This window comes from Drosophila miranda, assembly GCF_003369915.1.
Source record: "Drosophila miranda strain MSH22 chromosome Y unlocalized genomic scaffold, D.miranda_PacBio2.1 Contig_Y2_pilon, whole genome shotgun sequence".
Classification (NCBI taxonomy): Eukaryota; Metazoa; Arthropoda; class Insecta; order Diptera; family Drosophilidae; genus Drosophila; species Drosophila miranda.
Window position 1 is genome coordinate 1,330,268 of NW_022881614.1, and position 20,395 is coordinate 1,350,662.

Below are 20,395 nucleotides of genomic sequence, written 5' to 3' on the forward strand. Positions count from 1 at the left end.
AGCAAAGCAAGTCGTATACGGCCTTTGTTACAAAGGAGGGATTATTCGAGTTTAATAAAGCGCCTTTCGGATTCAAGAACTCGCCAGCTGCGTTCATTCGGTTCGTAAGCTATATTTTTCAAGAATTAATCAACTCTGACATTATGCAGCTTTATATGGACGACATAATTGTTTACGCCGCGTCGCCCGAGGTATGCATGAGGAAGACGAAGTTGGTTCTGGAGACAGCTGCGCTGTTTGGCCTAAAGATCAAGTGGAAGAAATGTAGCTTCATGCAGCCACGCATTAGCTTTCTGGGCCATATCATTGAGGACGGGAGAATCTGGCCCGGCAAAGAGAAGACAGCAGCTGTCAGTCGGTTTGCTACGCCCAAAGACATTAAAGCAGTTCAAGCATTTCTGGGACTCACAGGCTTTTTCAGAAAGTTCATCCCTGGCTATGCACAAGTTGCCCGGCCGCTCACGAATCTACTCAGGATGGAAGCAGTTTTCAACATTGGCGAAGCAGAGCAACAGTCGCTACAAACCTTAAAGAATCTGCATGTAATCGCACCTGTATTACATTTATACTCACGAGAAGCGCCAACGAAATTCCACACGGATGCATCCAAATAAGGTTTCGGAGCAGTTCTGTTGCAGCAGTCTGATGGCAATTTCCACCCGATTTACTATTGGAGTAAAAAGAGTACACAAGCCGAGTCCAAACGTCACAATTACTATTTGGAGGTCAAAGCTGCATACCTCGCACTCAAGAAGTTTCGTCACTACCTGTTGGGGATCAAATTTGATCTTGCCACTGACTGTGCGGCGTTTAAGCAGACAACAACGAAAGTAGATATACCCAGAGAAGTTTCCCAGTGGATTCTGTATATGGAGGACTTTACATTCAAAGCAGTACACCGCCCAGGGGACAGAATGAGACACGTGGACTGTCTCAGTCGTTTTCCGCAGACATGCATGTTCGTGACGACGGAGCTAATAGCTCGGATAAAGAAAGCACAGCAGGATGACGATTTCATCAAAGCCACAGTTGAGATCCTGAGGCAGCACCCATATCAAGACTACAAGCTTAAAGGAGGTCTTCTCTTCAAATCTGTAAATGGCAATGACGTATTGGTGGTTCCAAGGCTGATGGAAAGGGAAATCATTCAAGGATCGCATGAAGTTGGGCATTTCTCCACAGCGAAGACAATGCACTCAGTTCAGCAGCAATACTGGATTCCGCACCTTGAACGGAAAGTAAATAAGTTGATTACTAATTGTATCAGTTGTATAAAAGAGGTGCTCAAAGAGGAGTTGGTTACGCAGTTTAACAACGAGCGCCAAGAACTGCGTGACCAAGCGAAACAAAACATTCAGAAGGCGCAAGAGGTGTACAAGCGCTATTATGATAAAAAACGACGACCTGAGCACGGCTACAGACTAGGAGACATGGTCGCGATCAAGAGGACGCAGTTCGTCGCAGGACGCAAGTTGGCCAGCGAGTATCTAGGCCCATATGAAGTCACCAAGGTAAAGCGGAACGGTCGCTACGACGTCAGAAAGGTTGCTCAAGTCGAGGGGCCAAATATCACAGCAACGAGCAGTGACAATATGAAGCTATGGCGTTTTGTCTCAGAGAACGATGATATATTATCATCTGGGACAGATGAAGATGAGCAGGAGGGCCGAATGTAAAGGACAGTGTATCAAGCAGTTAGCACTATCCCATCTAAATTAACATTTGAACTTAAGATACCATCGATAAGACCTAACCGATATAACCAGACTTAACCGATGTTTAAAAGACCTAACCGATAAGGGGTTATCGATACGGGAGTCGGTTGTTGGAAGTAGAAGCAGAAAGTTGAACAAAAAGTCGGAAGAACAGACTCATTAATTGCACATCTTAAATCATACACATTGTACTCTTTTTCGAAAAACACTATTAATAAACGATACATTATTATTAATCTTACATATATATATATGCATATTTATGTATATGTGTGTATGTATTTCTCGTTTTTCGATTTGTTTCGGTTTATCTCAATTTTCTTAGATCTAGGTATAGATATACACATACATATTCTATATGATGATCCATATGTCACTTGATCTTGAATAATTGTATAAATTTTTCTTTTTGTTTGTTTTTTTTTTTTTTTTTAATATAATGTCGCCTCACTTGTATATCTGTTTATATATCTTTATAAAAATTATATAATTTAAAGCTTGTTTGTTACGTTCCAACTAAATGTACAAAATCTCAAATTTCGAATCTCGAATTTCGAATCTTGAACAGAACCATTTTATAATAATGAACAAATACAGGGCCGTGCTGAGAGCATGTTGCACAACCAAAGGTCGCACAACTCCTCGATCGGGGTTGTTACCTCGTTAATGCTAATTTTCTGTTTTTCAAACATACAACTGAATTTTCATAAAAATACTCGTTTACACGCTATGTGGTTTTGGTTTTGGTTTATCTCTTAATCTAATATAAATACAAATACATTCAATAAACGTGATTCGCTACGACGGAAGCTTTTGTTGGTTGGTTTTTGTTTGGTATTTACAAGTTCGTTCGGATAAAACTTAACATCATAAAGAAATCAAAGACTATAAGAGAGTGTGGGTGGTGTGTGTCCTGCTTTGAACTTTGAACTACTTTGAGTTGGCTTTGTATTGGATCCCGATCCTCTGGACTGCGTATAAAAAATAATCAAACTCTTTCTTCTCGTTCTCTCTCGGTCACGCTTTGTTATATTTTAGGAATATTGTTTGGCATTTCAGTCATCAGCTTAAAACGAAACTAAGGGTAAACTAAAAAGATGGGAAAAAAAACCTAAGGGTACATCAAACAATATATGCACTAAATTTATACTCAATTGATATATACAACCTCTCGCAAATTTATGTTAAATCCTTTTTGTTTTTCTCTCTTTTTTGGCAAACTAATGTCTGGTACAAAACTAAACTAATTTTTCAACTAATTAATGTGTGTATTTTTACTTGCTTTCACGGAGTTTCCTCAGCGGTTCTCCATTTTCTTACAATACAAATTTACGCTTTAATTGCAATACAATATTTTTGTGAAGTTCTCACTCGATTTGTTTTCTGTTTTCTGTTAAAGATTTCCCCGATTGAATCAATCAGACCAAGCAATACGTTTCGTGAAACGCAAACAAATTGTGGATCGTACGGGATCGTACGATATCGTGGTACGGTACGGACAGCTTCACCCTGTGGCCGGCGGCGAGACACCTTTTGTCTAGCAACTGATTTCGGAATGATTGTTGTCCTTGTACCGCTCTGCGTAGCCCTGGATGGTGAAGGGGGGCTCCTGGTCCCCGGCAGCATTCGGACTTTCCCCATTAACAACAGCGCCTTTGCCATTGCCACTGGTCATGGCCTTCGGTTCCGGCTCGCCCTTTACCTGGACATTGGCGTACGACTGCTTGCCAGGCGGTAGGCCATTGGGTAGGCTCTTGGCCAGGGTCGATGGATCCAGCGTGATCCCATCTAGCTGAGAGGCGAAGCACTGTGGCGGTGTGATACTCGTCGGCGTCGGTTGCGGCGTGTCCAGACTGATAAGCTTCCCCTCATGGTCGGGAGTTTGACTATCGACGACATCTTCTGCGGCATCTTGCTCGGTGGCCGGTTTCTGTTTCGCTGCTGGGGGTAGAAGTGGAGAGGCGGCTTTGGGTGGGGTGGGGACGCTAATGGGCGCCGTGGTGGTGATGGGCGCTCCAGCGGCCAGTAGGGGCTGGTCACTCTTTGAGTTGGGCAAGATGAAAGAGGTCTCCAACTGCTGGTCATGCAGGACGACCGGCTTGGGATGGGGCGTCGCTGGCGAGGATACCGCCGGTGGAGTGCACGAGCTGGCGCTCGCCTGCTTGCGCTGGGGCGGGATGTAGGCGGAGCCGCTGGGCAAGTGCTGGGCGAGACGGCTGGGAAGCGGGACCAGGTAATCAGGTACGGCCAGGCAGACCTCTTCGCCATTGGGGGGGCGGAAGATGGTGTCGTCGCGGTCGGAGTACGTCGATCCCAGGATATTGGGTAGCGGCGCGTTCATGATGCTCGGATCCTGGGAGCAGCTGGGCAGGTGTTCCATCAGGCTGGTAAATGTGGGACGGTCCTCCGGCGTCGGGTTCCAGCAGTCGGCCATGATCTTGTATATAGAGATGGGACATTCGGTTGGGGTACCCAGGCGACCGCCTCGTACCACGAGCTCCATCACCTGGGTGTTGTGTTGGCCCGGATACGGGGAGCGCCCCAGGCTGAACACCTCCCACAGCAGGATGCCGAAGGACCACACGTCCGTCTTGGAGGTGAAGATGCCGTCGAGAAAGGCCTCCGGGGGCATCCACTTGATCGGCAGCATCGCCTTGCCGCCCTTCCGGTAGTAGTCCGATCTGTAGATGTGCCGCGACATCCCAAAGTCCGCAATCTTCACCACGCGACCTGGCCCTTTGCTGCTTAGCAAACAGTTGCGGGCGGCGATGTCGCGATGGATGAACCGCGTGCTCTCCATGTAGCGACAGCCCTTGGCCACGTCCAGGGCGCAGAATAGCAGGTCCTTCATGGTTAGGAGCGAGGGCCTCTCCGGTGTGTTCCGATTCTCGCGCAGGAACTTCTGCAGATCCCCACCGGCCAGCAGCTCCAGGACAATGTAGTAAGGCTGCCGGTCGAAGCAGACACCGATCAGGTGCACCATATTAGGGTGGTTAAACTTAGCCATGATGGCCGCTTCCTTGAGGAAGTCCTCCTCCTTCTCGCGCTTTGGATCCTCGCGCAGGGTCTTCACCGCCACGCCCATCTCCACGGCATCACCATCGCGATGGCGGTACAGAGCCATGTAGACCTCACCAAAGGCTCCCTTGCCCAGAGCACTGCAATCAGAAAGGGAGGAGGGATTAGCACAAGGCTGGAAATGGAGGTAGAAGTGGTGGAACTAACTTGACCAACTGGAGACTGTCGCGCCCCACCTGCGGCAGGCTGTTCACATCGATCTGGCCGTTGAGGATGGCGTCGCAGCCGTAGTTCGGATTGAAGTTGTTCAGGTTCGAGTCGTCGATGTTGTGGCGCAGTCTCGTCAGCTGCAGGTCCTGCTCTACGAGCATTTTGTGGCGCTTCTTGGTCTGCTTCTTGCGCTGATAGCGATTGTCTAGGAGGGTATCAATCAGGAATTAGTATTTTTATACCCGATACTCAAAATGAGTATTGGGGTATATTAGATTTGTGGTGAAAATGGATGTGTGTAACGTCCAGAAGGAATCGTTTCCGACCCCATAAAGTATATATATTCTTGATCAGCATCAATAGCCGAGTCGATTGAGCCATGTCTGTCTGTCCGTCCGTCCGTCCGTCCGTCCGTCCGTCCGTCTGTCCGTCCCCTTCATCGCCTAATGCTCAAAGACTATAAGATCTAGAGCAACTATGTTTTGGATCCAGACTTCTGTGATATGTCACTGCTACAAAAATATTTCAAAACTTCACCCCGCCCACTTCCGCCCCCACAAAGGACGAAAATCTGTGGCATCCACAATTTTAAAGATATGAGAAAACCAAAAACGTAGAATTGTAGAGAATGACCATATCTTTAAGACTGCGGAATTTGAATTGGATCGTATTATTATTATAGCCAGCATCAAGAAAACAATTTCATTTTTTCTCGCCCTGTCTCTCTCTAACACACATTTAGCATAGGTGGCTTTGCATAGAGTAAAACATTAGCGCCTAGATCTCAGAGACTACAAAAGCTAGAGCAACCAAATTTGGTATCCACACTCCTAATATATCGGACCGAGACGAGTTTGTTTCAAAATTTCGCCACACCCCCTTCCGCTCCCGCAAAGGACGAAAATCTGGGGATATTCAAAAATCTCAGAGACTATTAAGGCTAGAGTAACCAAATTTGGTATTCGCACTCCAGTTAGATCTTACTATAAAACGTGTATCTTAAAATTTCGCCCGACCCTCTTCTGCCCACACAAAGGACGAAAATCTGTTGCATTCACAATATTGCACATTCGAGAAAACTAAAAACGCAGAATCATAGATAATGACCATATCTATCAGACTGCTGAATCTGGATCAGATCAGATAATTTGTATAGCCAATAGGAACAAATCAATTTGCAGTGGCTACGCAGCTACCCGACGTGACGCTCAGACTGATTTTCTGTCTCTCTCGCACGCACTCTTTGTCGTGTCGTTTAATATTAGCGGCGTCTGCCGGAGGAGAGTTATACTGACTTGGTATCGGGTATAACCGTAGATTTGCGGTGTCCGCAGCAACTCACAACGTTCCCCCTCGTTAGTACTTGATTCTCCCGACTCGACTCCACACTTACATAGCATAAAGATGAGGGCCGCTATGCAGAGAAAGAGCACTGCCAATGAAAATATCAGGATGGAGACCAGGTGTTGGAAGGAGGACTTGCCCGCCTCCTCGCGGATCTCGCAGGCCGTGTTGTTGTCCTTTTTCAGGCTCCAGCCGTCCGGACATATGCAGCGCACCTTCGACCGGAACTCGTCCATGGCCACGCATCGGTAGTCGCAGCCACAGCCCTCGATTGCCGGTATGATGATGACGGATCCCGGGCCACTACTGGCCCCCGCATACACGTCACCAATCTCCCGCAGGCTGCGGGAGGCGCTTATGTACGAGCTACCGCCCTCACCGTTTGACTCGTTCAGGTAAACATCGCCGCCGGCATAGCCGCCGCCTCCTCCGCCCGTGTTGCAGCCACCTCCACCGCCTCCGAATCCGCCCTGGCCATGGCGATGGACAGTGGTGCCATTGTCAGCCAGCTCTACATAGCAGGAGTGTCCGCCGCGACCGCCTTGCAGTAGGGCAGCCCCATTGGTGGAACTCAGAGCCTGATCCTCCTTGGCCCGCCAGCCGCCTCCTGGTCCGGCTGTCTTCTTGTTCAGCGGCTCGCCATTGATCTGTCCACTCTCCGGCGCCTGCAGCGGCTTCGCCTTCTGGCCGTGCTGGAAGTCCTCGTCTATGTACTGGCCAATGCCCAGGCCTCCCCCTCCGCCAGCCACCAGAAGCGGCACAGCCTCATTCTTGGCCTGATTCAACAGGAAGACAAAGGACCCACCGCCACCACCACCGGCGCCGTTCTCGATGTAAATGTTCTTGACCATGTCCTGTTTGGATCGGAAGTTGTACTGTGCAAGATCCAGGTCGTGGTCAGTGCCACAGCCGGCCTCCTTCAGCGCGCCCATGGACTTGATGCAGGCGTTCTCGCCTTGCTGGCCAATCAGAAAGTAGAGCTCCTCGTTCTTGTGCAGCTCCAGCACAGCCACGGCAACAGATCCGCGAGAACTGCCCACGCCACCCGATCCGAGTCCTCCACTGGCTCCCTTGGCAATGATTCTGGACGGAAATGGAGGAAGGATTGCATTATTGTTTTAGGGAGATCGGTTGAAGATCGGTTCTTACGTGTAGTGCCCCTCGTTGGGCACCTTCCACTTCTGCATGCCCTTGTAGCTGCTCTGATCCTCGACCACATGCACCTCTCGCAGAATGTGGGTCTTGTGCTGCTCCTTGTAGGCGCTCTCGCACTGCGATTGAGTAGGCCCTATCATGCCCCGAGTATCGCAGCTGGTTAGCTCCAGGTCTGAGGAAGGAGAATGAAGATTTAATCACCGTTCCTGGTTCCCCCCACTGAGGCTAAGATTTACACTTACAATTGGTATATTCAAAGTCTCGGTAGGTGGGTCTCTTGAGGTTCTGTCGCACATCCCAATAGTTGTAGCCATTGAGGTGCTCCTCGGGAATGTTGAGGCCAAAGCACTCGGGGCTCAGGGAAAAGTCATCCACGGCCACATCCGAGTAGATTCTCATGCCCATGCGGGCCTCAAACTGAAGATAGTATCTGCGAAAGATGAAAATAAGGTTAATCAATATCCCATTAATAAGCTATTTCTCTCTCTCTCTCTCCCCTTCTCTCTTACTTGGACGTAATATTGGGCAGGACGTACTCGGCTCTCAGCCAATCGCTGCCCTGGTTTTTGGTGCTCCACCAGAGCGTGGTGGTTATGTTCTCCTTCTCCTTCATCTCCACCACGGAGAGGTTTATGCTGCCGGGATTCTTGCCGAACTGATGGATGAAGAACCGCACGACACAGGAGTTCCGGTACGGGGAGTCCGGATTTCCGTGCACCGATGGCGGCGGATTGAACGTCTTGCTCAGCATGATGGCATTGCTGGCAAAGCCGATTATCGAGTTCTTCTCCGTATCGTTCATGTGCTGATTCATGTTGACCAGCATATAGTAGCCGCTGGTGTTGTTTAACAAGTGCTGCAGGGTATGATCCCCATCAGGCCCCGTGTCGTGAGTGGGCGACGAGCCCGTGTGGCGCGACCAGGTGAGAGTGGTCTTGACCGAGTCGCGCCAGCCGCACCAGTCCTCCTCGAAATCGCAGCGACCGCCATAAGGTATTTTGTCTGTGAAAGAAATCGGGAAGCAAAAGGTGACTTGGGATCTATGTAGGATCATCTGTGGTGATTACGATCATTATTATTGAGTATTTTTCGGATATTTTGAGAGAAGATCTGGCTTAGCTAAAATGCGTGATGCATATGTGTGCACGCATACATTCAAATAGGGTAAACCCTCAACACGAGAACATATTGTGTTCTGTGCTGTGCGGACGTTTCGCTTTTATGCGGTAATACATATATTTACTGTATGGTTACTGTATTGATAAAGATCGAACCAATCCTATCCGAATAAAGTGTTCTCCAAAGTGTTTTTCGCTCACCGCATGACTGATGCTCGTCTTCCGCTTCGTCGCAGTCACGTGTAATGTCACAGACGCGTGGCAGATCGATGCAAACGGGCACTCTGTTGTTTGTGCACTTGACCTGCGACGTACTGCATTTCTCCGACTTGGTGCCCTCTGGATAGCAGTTCACCATCCGCAGATTGTCCAACGCCACATGACCCTTCTGGCCGGCCTTCAAGTCCGGCACGATCTCGAACACTATGCGGAAGTCGCGGGAGATGCGCCCCAGGCGATACACCTTGCGCGTCCACGTGCGAAAGTTGTCGCCCTGGATCTCGGCCGGCACCCAGCTGCTCTCCTGCGTGTGGAGCGGCTCAACCACCACGCGGGACAGGCCGTGGCTCATATCGCTCTGGTGCATGTACACCTCCAGGAAGCACTTCTCCATGGTAGTGCTGAACTCCGGAGAAGTGAGATTCAGGGGCTTTGTGCTGGGCTGAACGCGGGCGTACAGAAAGTGTCCGTTGGCGTCGTCGATGCTGTCGGCCACTGGTCCTGGTAGGAGACCCGTCATGTTCCGCTTGGCCAGCTCCGTGCCGGTCATCACCTGGAAGCCGTCCGGGTAGTCCACCCAGGACCAGCTGCAGGGCGTCTCCAAGTTGCACTTCACCCCCAGCTCGTACTCGTACTCCGAGGATGGAGTGGACTCCGTGTGGGTTGAATATGTGTTCTAAACGGAAAAGGCAATTAGAGAATCCGGAGAATAAGAAGCTTTAGATTCGTACCGCATTGGGTTCCGTGTCCCTGATGCGATCCTTGATCTCTTGTATCAGATCCACGGGCACCCCCTGGGGGCTGACCACGGGATCGCCTTCAAAGTTGCCATGGGTGACTCCGCCAGCGGGCTCGTCCGCCTGGTTGAGGCTCTTCTTCAGTTTGTAGAGCTCGCTGATGGAGTTCTTGCGCGAGTACATACGCTTCGGCTGCTGCTCGTCCACGCCAGCGTACAGCAGGGGAAAGCGGGTGGAGTAAGGTCCCACCACGGGTCCGGCTGTCATGGCTGCTGCTCCGCTCGGCTGACGCAGCTGCTCCCCATAGCGATCCGCGGAGCCCATACCCAGACCGAGGCCGTCAATGCGGCCTATCGAAGAAGTACCGGAGTAGGAGGGATATCCGGCACTGCTGCCGGAGAGGCCCCCACCGGGACCACCCACCGATGCCTTCATCAGCTCCTTGCGCAGTGACTCCATGCCTCGTCGGGCAAGATTTTGGCGGCGTCGCGTCTCCCGTCGCCCGCCAGCCGGTGGTGGTCGAGAGCCAGCCTCCCCCTCGTAATCATCGTAGATTCCCGTCACCGTGGGCTGTGGCTGTGGCAGAGGTAGGGGCTGTTCGTGCACCCTCCCATTCCGCAGCTGCTTGCCGCCCGGCCCCCAGTTGTTGTTGTTGTAGTTGGACAGTGCGTTGAAGGTGTGGTTGGCGAGCAGTGGTCGTTGGGCGAGAGCTGGACCCGGACCCGGACCCGGGCCCACGCCCACCCAAATGGTCAGTACCAGCAGCAGCCAGGCCCAACCCTGTTGCTTTAGCCGGGGCATCCTAATCGGATCCCAGATCCCCCAAATCCCACTCTGACCGTGTCCGTGTCAGTTTCCGCCTACTGGAGGGGGCTGTTTCTTGTGGGTGGAGAGTAGGGCGCTGTGTGAAGCGAGAGTCCTCTATTGAGTGATTGAGAGTGAGTGTGGGGTGAGTGTATCTGGGCTGGATCCTGGCCGGACTCTGTTCGATGGATCTGTTTTTAACTTTTCGTGGATTTCAATGAGCGCGGATGGCCGCATTTAAAGTTCTTCAAATGCAAGCAACACATTGCTGTGGCACTTATCCGTGTGTTGTTGTTGGTTGTGGCTCCCCTACAAGTGATGTGGATGATGAGTTGTGACTTCCGGGAAAATCTGTAATTAATAGGAATACAATAACTGTGAGCTGTGATTAATGAGATAAATGGTATTTGATCTTTCAGCAGACAATTCTACCCACGTAATGACCTTCAATAATTGTATATTTTAGATGCATACACTCCCCTATATATAATTTTCACGAATGCATTCCCCAGACCTTCAGACTCACGTCAAATTCCAGGAAACAGCTGCCCCCGGAAAGCAGCCAGGAGCTTCCGAAACTGCCATAAAGTTTCGTTTATTAGAGAACGTGTATTAGGCACATACAAAAGGCCCTATACACGGCCCCTACCACCGACCACATACCACTCGAATCCACCCCCAGCCAAGGGCTAAAATCGATGACAGCTTTCAGATTGCCTGACATCTGGCCAACAGCAGAGGCAGCAGCAGCACCAACAGCAATAGAATTGCTGTTGATGCAGGCCGACTGCTCTTTTCAATTATTGCTGTTCAGGTTTTTTGAAATGCAATACGGATACGGAAAAGGCTCGGGAATTCGGGTCAACTGTTGGGACTAATTGGAAAGGCCAGAAGCATAATCACAATGGCTGGGGGCATGCTCGGGAATTCCATGTGCAGTGAGTCCTTAATTGTCGAGGCATCTGAATCAGATTCCTCGAATCAGATGTGCATCGAAAGGTGCATTAACAAGAAACATTAGCTTGGAAATTTCACGGTATGGGCTCTTCTATGGAATCAAAGCAGGAATTGATATGGAAATAATTTAATACCAACCAATTCCAGTTTTTTCCCAGAAAGATACCTTGAATCGAATTTGCATCAATAACATGAGGTGTGTGCTGCAGGAGCTATCACGAAAGAGCTGTCATCGATGGTAGTTTTTGGCTGATGAAATTTCGCAGAAAACCAGCCACACAATCGGATTATTTCACTTCCCAGAATTCCCCAGGAGTAAGATAATCAAGCAGAAAAGTCCTTCCTTCTAAACAATATATGGAAAACAAATTTTATATCAACTTCATGAATATAAAAGTTATTTCCCATGAAGTGCAATAAAATTAATTTGAAGATTCGCGCACTGGTAGTTTTCCATGAAAAGCATATAATTGTAGTGCAGAGTACGGAGTAGTTTCAATGCGAATTTATATTGAATCTATGAAACAGAAAAGAAATAAACTTCAACTGGGATTCATGTATATGGTCTGATGGGTACTCAGTTTCTGCCTAAGAATAATAATAGGAGCTTCGGATTAAGCTGAAATAAGAGATGTAAAACTACTTTTTAGCTCCAAAAAAATTCTTAGTGATTTAATTCTTTAAAAATTTTAAATTTCTTTAAATTCTTTCAATTTGTCATTCATATTCAATATTTATATAGATGTACATATAGGCAATATTTTTTAGAATACTTATTTCTGGAAAAAGATGTATTTCAATGGATATATTAATAATATTTTTGTGGTCTTTTAGATGGATGTCGTACATGGGCGTCGTACAAAATCACTTTTAAAATTTCGCCTGGCCACAATAACCCCTACATATACAGATCCCTATATGAATATATGTATATACTCGGACACACACAAGACACAATCCATATCTCACAGATAATCTCTTATGTCCCCAAGTATTTTTTCGCATTTTCTCTTTGGGATTTATGTATGTTCGCCTGCCGAATGACAACTGCATTTATTGTATTTGATTTTTTCAGAATTCGCTTTCTTCTTTAGCTCTTTTCTCGTCTCGTTTGCCTGTTTTCTTGTTTTTTGTGGATACTAGACTTGGGCATAGACGACTACCGAAAGAATGAGAGAAAGATAGAGAGAGAAAGATGGCTGAAAGCTGTGGTAGGAAGTAGCTAAAGCGAGAGAGAGAGAGGGCGAAAGAGATGGAGTCTGCCTTTTCCCTCTTCTTGTTGTTTGCCTTTCGCTTTTTCGCATTTTCTAGTCTATTATTTTGGCCAAGTGATGCCCTTCCTCCCCCTTCACCGAAAAAAAGGAAAAAAATTAATATTGGGCTAGCTAAAAAGTTGGGAAATTCTCTTCTCGACAAAAAAAAGGGAAACTCTCTTAGTTGTCTGTATGTGTATTTGTGTGACACTGCTTGTATGTGTGTGTGTGTACGCAAAGTATGCTACACAAAATGGCTGTCGCACAGTTGTACAACGGCGAAACCAACAACAAAGCGGAATTGTAAATCGCACACACATACACAGTCACACACACATGGATAGAACACGCCTCGTGAGAAGAAATGCGAAAAAATCGAATAACCAGCGAGTATCTTGAGAGTTTTTTTAGTACTCCCCCCGTCTTCAGGCCGCAGCCACAGCGAGTAAAGAACGGAACGGCAATTGAAGCTGAAAGTTCTGCGACAGAACGGCACACAGAAGCAGCTGCAGCGGAACGGAACGGAACGGAGCGGAGCGGAGTAGCGGCAAAAGTTGAGAAAACTAATACAAACTACACTACCCGCTGGAGGAAGCCCCCCACCCCCGCCGGAGAAGGAAGCTAAGAAAACTCGAGTGGAGCAGCCGGGGAGTTCAAGACACGGACAAGTGTCCCACTGAGGGGACATACGGTGACACTCACTGCGGGTGGTGTGTTTCCGCTGCTGGATAAGAGTGGATTGGAATCATCGGAGATGTGGGGACACTCTACTTTGTATATAGTTATAATTGGAGAATTACTAGTGTGTCTTCACCTTTGAGGTCAGAAGTATCAGAAATAGCATGTCATTTCAGAAAATGAATAGCAGAAGGACTCGATCTACATCTTTCAACAAACAAATGTTGGAGATAGTCTTCACATGAAAACGAAACATTTTAGAGTAGTTTCCTCAAGGAGTAGGGAGTAACAAATTCGATCAACCTATAATGATGTATATAATGGAAAGGAGTATCAAGGAAAACATGAAACACGAAAATTTGACCATTTTTTAAGAATCGTAGTGTTCTTTTAGTTGCATCTATGGGTCCTGTCGACTCTGAAACATTAATTATCAAACTGCTCTGCTGCTTGTATCTTTTCCAGAATTAATTTCCCCGAAACCTACATGGCAAAATGCCTCCCTAATTGATTCCGAACCAGAGTTCTCTCAATCTTTCTACGAAAGCGAGTACTATGTATGTGCCTTTTATTTGCTTGGATAATTACTTTGCTTTCCCCAGCTCGTTTCGTTCGTTTTTTCATCGAAAATCTGGGCACAAATTTACCAAAAAATAAATATGTGCGGTGGGAAGTACCTGCATTTTTCCCGTTAACTTTTTAATCAAAGTGCAAATGTTTAGCCACATTTCGCAGGACAAACACACATGCACTTGTACTTGTACATTACATGGATGGTTGGATAGAGGTATGTACGATGTACGAGTATCTGTATTTTGCAGATACACATGCGGCGGGTCCCCCGCTGCCGCCACAGCAGCAGCCACAGCAACAACAGAGGCGAGTGGGGCAGGCAGGCTGCGTCAACGTCGCAAATATTGCGCTGCCGTTGGTCCTGCCACTGCTTGGATGCTGCTGCTGTGTCCTGTGTGGCAGCATCGAATGCGAAACGCAGCCTCGGTTTTGTCGACTGCGCAGAATACACACACGCACACACACAGACACAGATACTCGTACAGATACAGTCACAGACGCGCACACACATGGGCACATGCCTCCGCAAAAGCTGAGGAACGTTTCGCTACTAATGGCGCAGACAAATTGTTTTGCGTATCTCACAGATACATAGAAGCCGAGCCACAAAAGATACTACACACCGAACTCACACACACGCTCCCACACACACACACTCACGCAGAATAATGAAATTTTCTCTGCAGCTCAACAAATTTTTCATTAGATTTTCCATCAAATTTTTGTCCGATATCGTATTATTTTGCATGTCCTTTGATATGGCTTTCTTTATCCGATTTTCCGCATGCACTTTTCCAACTATTTATCTATCGATGGTTTCATATTTTATTTGCATTTACCATAGCTCACACTTTTTTATTCGTTTTTTCTCGTTTTCGTTTTTTGATGAGGTGAATGAGAATTTTCAATTCTGCTGTGAAAATTTGTAGCAGAACAAAATTCAAGTTTCTCAAAAATTATCCGCCCGAAATGAAAATCAAATCGTCAAAACTTTGCACGTTTTACACTAGGAAAATGTTCACGTTTTCACTCCGCTTTTCATTTGCTTCTGAATGCTGCCACCCGTGAATGCTGCTGTTGTTGTAACATTTTTCCAAGCCCGTGCTCTTGCTCTGGCTCTGGCTGTTCTTGGTTTATTGTACTGTTTTGTTGCTCTTTCTCTGGCGGTCCGTCCATCCGCGTCTTTACGCTAAATACTTGCGCGCACGTCGCTCGTCAAACGAAGACTGAAAATGGGGAAATTCTCATCGTCCGGCCAGCATCAGAAGCAGAGGAGCAGAGCGGCATCGTGCTCGGGCATCGACATCGGCATCGCCATCTCCTGGAGTTTAAACGAATATCCTGCGCTGAAATCGAGCTGCGTTCAGGATACAGACACGACACAGAATACGGGCTCGGAAATTCCCATCACTCGCTTCCGCCTCCACTTAGCACTCGCCGCTTACCCCAGCACTCGCTGGGGTCGAAAGCTGTTGCTGCTCAGTGGGCTTGGTCTTCGGTGGGCTGACAGGAAGAGTGAGCTCCAAGGAGAGACTTCGCTCACTGGCGCACTCTGGTGGTATGCGGACTCTGGGAAATTAATGCAAACGGCTGGAAATTCAATTTGGCTCCATCAGCCGTTGCAGCAGGGTAGGAGCCAAGGGGTGGGATATACGAGTACTCGGTTGTGAGTCAGTTTTGGCCTGAACCACGCTTCCTTTATCAATTTTGCACTGCAGCTGCTACTCTCGGGGGCGGCGGCTCTGTGGATAAGTCCTGGGTTCCGGGGTCCTGGTTGGCGGTGTATCCGGTCCCTGGTGCCAGGCGCGTGCGTTTGTAATTTCATCTAATCAGAACATGAACGGATGCGATACTAATGCACTTATCAGCTTCTCTTCCATCCACTGCCGTTTTAGCCGGTCCGTGAAACGTTCTTCTCTATTGGGGGAGAAGCCCGCTGAGGCCGGAGAAGCCTCTGCACTTATAAACTATATATTTCCGCCTGCTGTTGAGGTGGCATCCTGTTGCTTGTCGTTTAGATTGGTAATTAAAAGCCAGCGCACTCTCTTCAAAGGCATGTGATAGACAGGTAGGTACGTGGGTAATTATATGGGCAAAAATGAATTTCCTGTTTGCTTAAAATCAACCTTGACGAATACTTACTATAAAGAAAGCAGTAAATAATCTTCGGCGAGAGCTCGATTGAGTGCCATTTTCAGGATGTAAAGTCATCTCGTAGTAGGAGAAGTGCAGGGGAAGCACATTGCACTTTAGAGGGAGGGCAAGAGAGTTGGTCAGAGAAGACAGAGATAGATCCTTAGGGGATATGGCGGGGTTTTTTTTTGCGAGAAGTCTCAGTACAACCGATCGGTAAATATGTTGTTAAAGTTATATAGTACTTAGTCTTCATCTTTCGTGGACCAAGAAAATATTTGCTTATGTTGGGATAAGAAATAAATTTGCTGGCAGTCGCAAAATCCATATGAAACATGCAAATAATGACGACAACAAACGGAAATGGGCGACGCGACACAGCAATCACTACAAATATAAGCAAAAACGAGGGGGAACGTTGTGAGTTGCTGCGGACACCGCAACTCTACAGTTATACCCGATACTTAGTCAGTATGGCTCTCCTCCGGCAGACGCCGCTAATCTTAAACGACACGACAAAGAGTGCGTGCGAGAGAGACAGAAAATCAGTCTGAGCGTGACGTCGGGCGCTGCGTAGCCACTGCAAATTGATTTCTTGCTTTTGGCTACAAAAATGATCCGATCTGATCCAGATTCGGCAATCTGATAGATATGGTCGTTATCTATGATTCTGCGTTTTTAGTTTTCTCGAATCTGCAATATTGTGGATGCAACAGATTTTCGTTCTTTGTGGAGGCGGAAAGGGGTGGGTCGAAATTCTGAGCTATACGTTTTATAGTGAGATCTAACAGAAGTGCGGATACCAAATTTGGTTACTCTAGCCTTAATAGTCTCTGAGATTTGTGGATGCCCCAGATTTTCTTCCTTTGCGAGGGCGGAAGGGGGTGTGGCGAAATTTGGATACTAAACGGTCAAGGTCCGATATCACAGGAGTGTGGATACCAAATTTGGTTGCTCTGGCTCTTATAGGTTCTGAGATCCTTGAGCTCATATTTTGCAATTGGCAAAACCGACCATGAAACCTGTGTGTTAGAGAGAGACAGAGCGAGAAAGAATGAAATTGTTTTCTTGATTCTGGCTATAATAATTATACGATCTGGTTGAAATTTTACATTCTAGAACATATAGTCATTCTCTACGATTCTGCGTTTTTGGTTTTATCGTGGATGCCACAGATTTTCGTCCTTTGTGGGGGCGGAAGTGTGCGGGGCGAAGTTTTGAAATATTTTTGTAGCAGTGACATATCACAGAAGTCTAGATCCAAAACATCGTTGCTCTAGCTCTTATAGTCTTTGAGCACTAGGCGCTGAAGGGGACGGACAGACAGACATGGCTCAATCGACTCGGCTATTATTGCTGATCAAGAATATATATACTGTAACGGACCTGCTTCTTGGTTCGCTTGAGTTTGCTGGGCTCGCTCAGCGGTCGGCCGATTCGTCGCAACGTATTTTTATTGTTGCCCCCAACGACGAATGATTAGACCTTCCTTTTCTTTAATCGAATCTCTCTTTATTCGTACTTATATTAGGACTTAGGGCTAGATGCTACAATACAGCTTATCTATGGATCTCCACCACGCGTGGGCTCTCGTCGGGTGTGGCAGCGTTGAGGCTGTTGATTGGGGCAGTTTGACCTCCGCTATTGCTTTGGCCAGCCACGCAAATCCGCACTCTACGTCTCGCACTCCCCTCTTAGCTTCCGCCGGCAACTGTGGATCACCTCTTAACTTAGACTCACTCTGGGGGCAGGCGGGGCCTGTCTTCCTGTTGTTATTCACTTCACTGCACTTCTTCGAACCGTACCGGGTATTACTCTCACGTTTCGACGGGGTTTCAACGTGCGCGCGCGATCACTTCTCCACGGAAAAAGAGAGCCGCTTCGTTGCCGCCGCCTCCTTTTATAGCCCCTTGACGGGCCCCGGTTCGGCGTTGGTAGTTTTCCATCGCCGTCTCCTGGTTTCCACGGCCTTCGTAACGGGGCCTGGCCGGTGGCGTGATCCCATGCCCCTATTTGGTCATGCGTCGGATCGCTGCCGGCCCGATCCCGCCGTCTCCTCTGCCTCTCGCGTTTCTCTTGCTCCGAGAGCGGGACACTTCCCCTCTCGGGGCCCTTGGCCTCTTCGCCGCATCCGGCTATCCGTGGGTATCTGGGCTGACCTTCGCCTTATCCAGCCAGCCATCAGCCTTTATCCGATCGTCCCACCGCCTTTATCCGGCTATGCCTTGGTCGAATTCGGCCTGTGGGAACCACGGTTCCTCACACCCCCCTCTTTCTTCCCGCAGCGGAATACTCCCGTTTTCCGCGACCTTGCGACGGAGTGTGCTTTCCTCATTCAAACGGCCCCATTTTACGCGCGCTCCTTACGGCATCTGGGATCACGGGCGCCCTGGCGCCCTCTGGCGCCTTTGCTCGGGCGGCGCTGCCAGCCCTTGCAATTTTCTGGCTGGGGCCGAATCCCCACCTATCGATAAGGTGTGGGGGCGCTTAGGCGATCCACTCGATATCTCTCCCCCGTACGTATTCCACTTTTCTCTTTTTCTTCTCTCTTTATTCATTTTCTCTTTTTTTTTTCTTTCCCCCTTTTTTTCCTTACTTGTGCTCGCGGAACACCTCCGTGCGCGTGGCCGACATCGCAATGCGGTACCGGGTACCCCGCTCGCTCACCAGCTTCTTCACCCTCCTACCCACGAGGCGAATCTGGGCCTGCGCGCGGATCACCGCCGCCGGCCACTCCTCCCGCGGGATCGCCCTCCTGCCCTCCTGGCTGCTGGTGCCGAGCTCTGCTGTTGCAGGGCCGGTCGCTTCGGTCCTGCACAGGGCTCCGGGCAGGAGGCCTGTCGCTTCAGAGCCGGGCGCTCGGCCGCCGTCGACCTCTCCGGTGCGGGCCACACCCACGGTCCGCGCTCCCACGCCTCGAGTTCCACCTCCGTCGGTGCTGTCGCCGCCGTCGCCGCTTCCGCGGCCCGCGTCTCTGCTTCTGCCGCTGCCTCGGCCGTCGCCGTCTGGGCCGCCGTCGCCATTTCCGCGGTCTGCGTCTCTGCTGCCGCCGTCGCCGCCTCTGCCGCTGTCTCGGCCGTCGCTGTCTGGACCGCCGTCGCCGTTTCCGCGGCCCGCGTCTCGGCTTCTGCCGCTGCCTCGGCCGTCGCCGTCTGGGCCGCCGTCGCCTTTTCCGCGGTCTGCGTCTCTGCTGTCACCTTCGCCGCTTCTGCAGTCCGCATCGCTGCCTCCGCCGTCGCCATTGCTGCCGCTGAGGTCGTGGGGGCGGGTCCGGGGTCCCTCCTCCGCGGGTCCCTGCTGTTGCTGCCGCGTGGACTCTCCTCCCACACCCGGGCGCCGGCCTCTGGCTGGGCTTCGCTCGGGGCGGGCCCCGAGGCCCACGTGATGTGCAGGGTCTGGTGGTGCCACACCATCCTGGCGCACGGCGGTCCGCACCTCCTGCGATAAATACGGACCCATTACGGCCGCCTCCGGTCCCCTCCACTGTGGTTGCTGCTGCCACTGCTCCTGCCCCTGCTGCTGGTGATGCGGCTGCTGGTGCTGCTGGTGCTGGTGCTGCTGCTGCTGCTGCTGGTGCTGCTGCTGCTGGTGCTGCTCCTCCTCGGCCTGCGGCTGCCGCCTCTCGGGGCCCTCGTCATCCTCGGCCGGTGGCGTAGGCTGCCACAGCTCGCCTTCCTCCTCCTCGGCCTGCTGCAGCCGCCGCTGCCACTCGGCCTCTGGGTTCGTAGCCTGCTTGCCCGTGGCCTGGGGCGGCGTTCCCTCGGTCTCCGCCTCGTCGGTCCGGGGCTGCATCGGCGGCAGCACCACCCGGAATGGTGGGGGTGGCGGCGCCTCGTCGCTCTCTTGGCCGTGCTCCTCCGTACTGGCGGCTCTTTCCGCCTGTCGCCGCCGCGCCTCCATCCGCTCGTCCCTCCGCCGCCTGATCGCCCGCGCCCTCTCCAGCACTTGGTGCATCCGGCGCTTCTCCTCCGGCGTCGTCTCCTGAAACCTCCGCCTCACCGCCTCAATTTTGTCGCGCAGGGTCAACGGCCTTCCATTCCTCGTCTCCGGCTCCGCCCTTTGCTGCCGTCTCCATCTGGCCTTCTCCTGAGCGGTTGGCGCGCGCGGGCCGTCGGTGCATATGACCTCGTCGTCTTCCTCCTCCTCCTCATCCGATGACACCGTCGGCGACACCGAGTCGTGCCCCGATGGCGCCGGTGACACCAACGGCGAGGCCAGCAGTTGAAGGAACTGGGAGCCATCGCACCAATCCTCCTCGTCGCTACGCGAGAGCAGAGACGCTTGTCGCTGACGAGAAGTACCGGCGCGATAGCCCCCTCCTCCCACGATCGCCTGTTGCTCCTCCAGGAAGGCCCTCATATCATCCATCTTTTTCCTGCCATCCTCGTGGTTGAGCCCGCGTTTCATCTCCATTTTTTTTGCTGCCTTTCTTGCGTTCTTTCTGGTGATAACTACCTTCAAGTGTTCGCTGTTCCGTTTTC

At 50.1% G+C, this 20,395-nt stretch overlaps 1 protein-coding gene across 1 annotated transcript; it reads right to left on the reverse strand.

The window, feature by feature from the left end:
* Nucleotides 1-3,101: 3,101 nt before the first annotated feature.
* Nucleotides 3,102-15,062, reverse strand: LOC117193412 (ALK tyrosine kinase receptor-like). The gene is made up of 9 exons (XM_033398162.1): nt 14,621-15,062; nt 9,511-10,671; nt 8,762-9,455; nt 7,952-8,444; nt 7,685-7,872; nt 7,437-7,614; nt 6,337-7,370; nt 4,941-5,148; nt 3,102-4,873 (listed from the first exon to the last, which is right to left on the reverse strand). Exons 2-9 carry the CDS (start codon nt 10,315-10,317, stop codon nt 3,253-3,255), a joined length of 5,223 nt encoding a protein of 1,740 aa, XP_033254053.1. The 5' UTR covers nt 10,318-10,671; nt 14,621-15,062; the 3' UTR covers nt 3,102-3,252.
* Between the last annotated feature and the right edge of the window lie 5,333 nt (nt 15,063-20,395).

Bases quoted from the DNA above. Each gene is read 5' to 3' on its own strand.
- LOC117193412 (XM_033398162.1), bottom strand. From the start codon at position 10,317: ATGCCCCGGCTAAAGCAACAGGGTTGGGCCTGGCTGCTGCTGGTACTG. The intron at 7,873-7,951 runs GTAAGAGAGAAG...CATCTTTCGCAG, and splicing joins CTGCCCAATATTACGTCCAA to ATACTATCTTCAGTTTGAGG. The intron at 4,874-4,940 runs GTTAGTTCCACC...TTCTGATTGCAG, and splicing joins GACAGTCTCCAGTTGGTCAA to TGCTCTGGGCAAGGGAGCCT.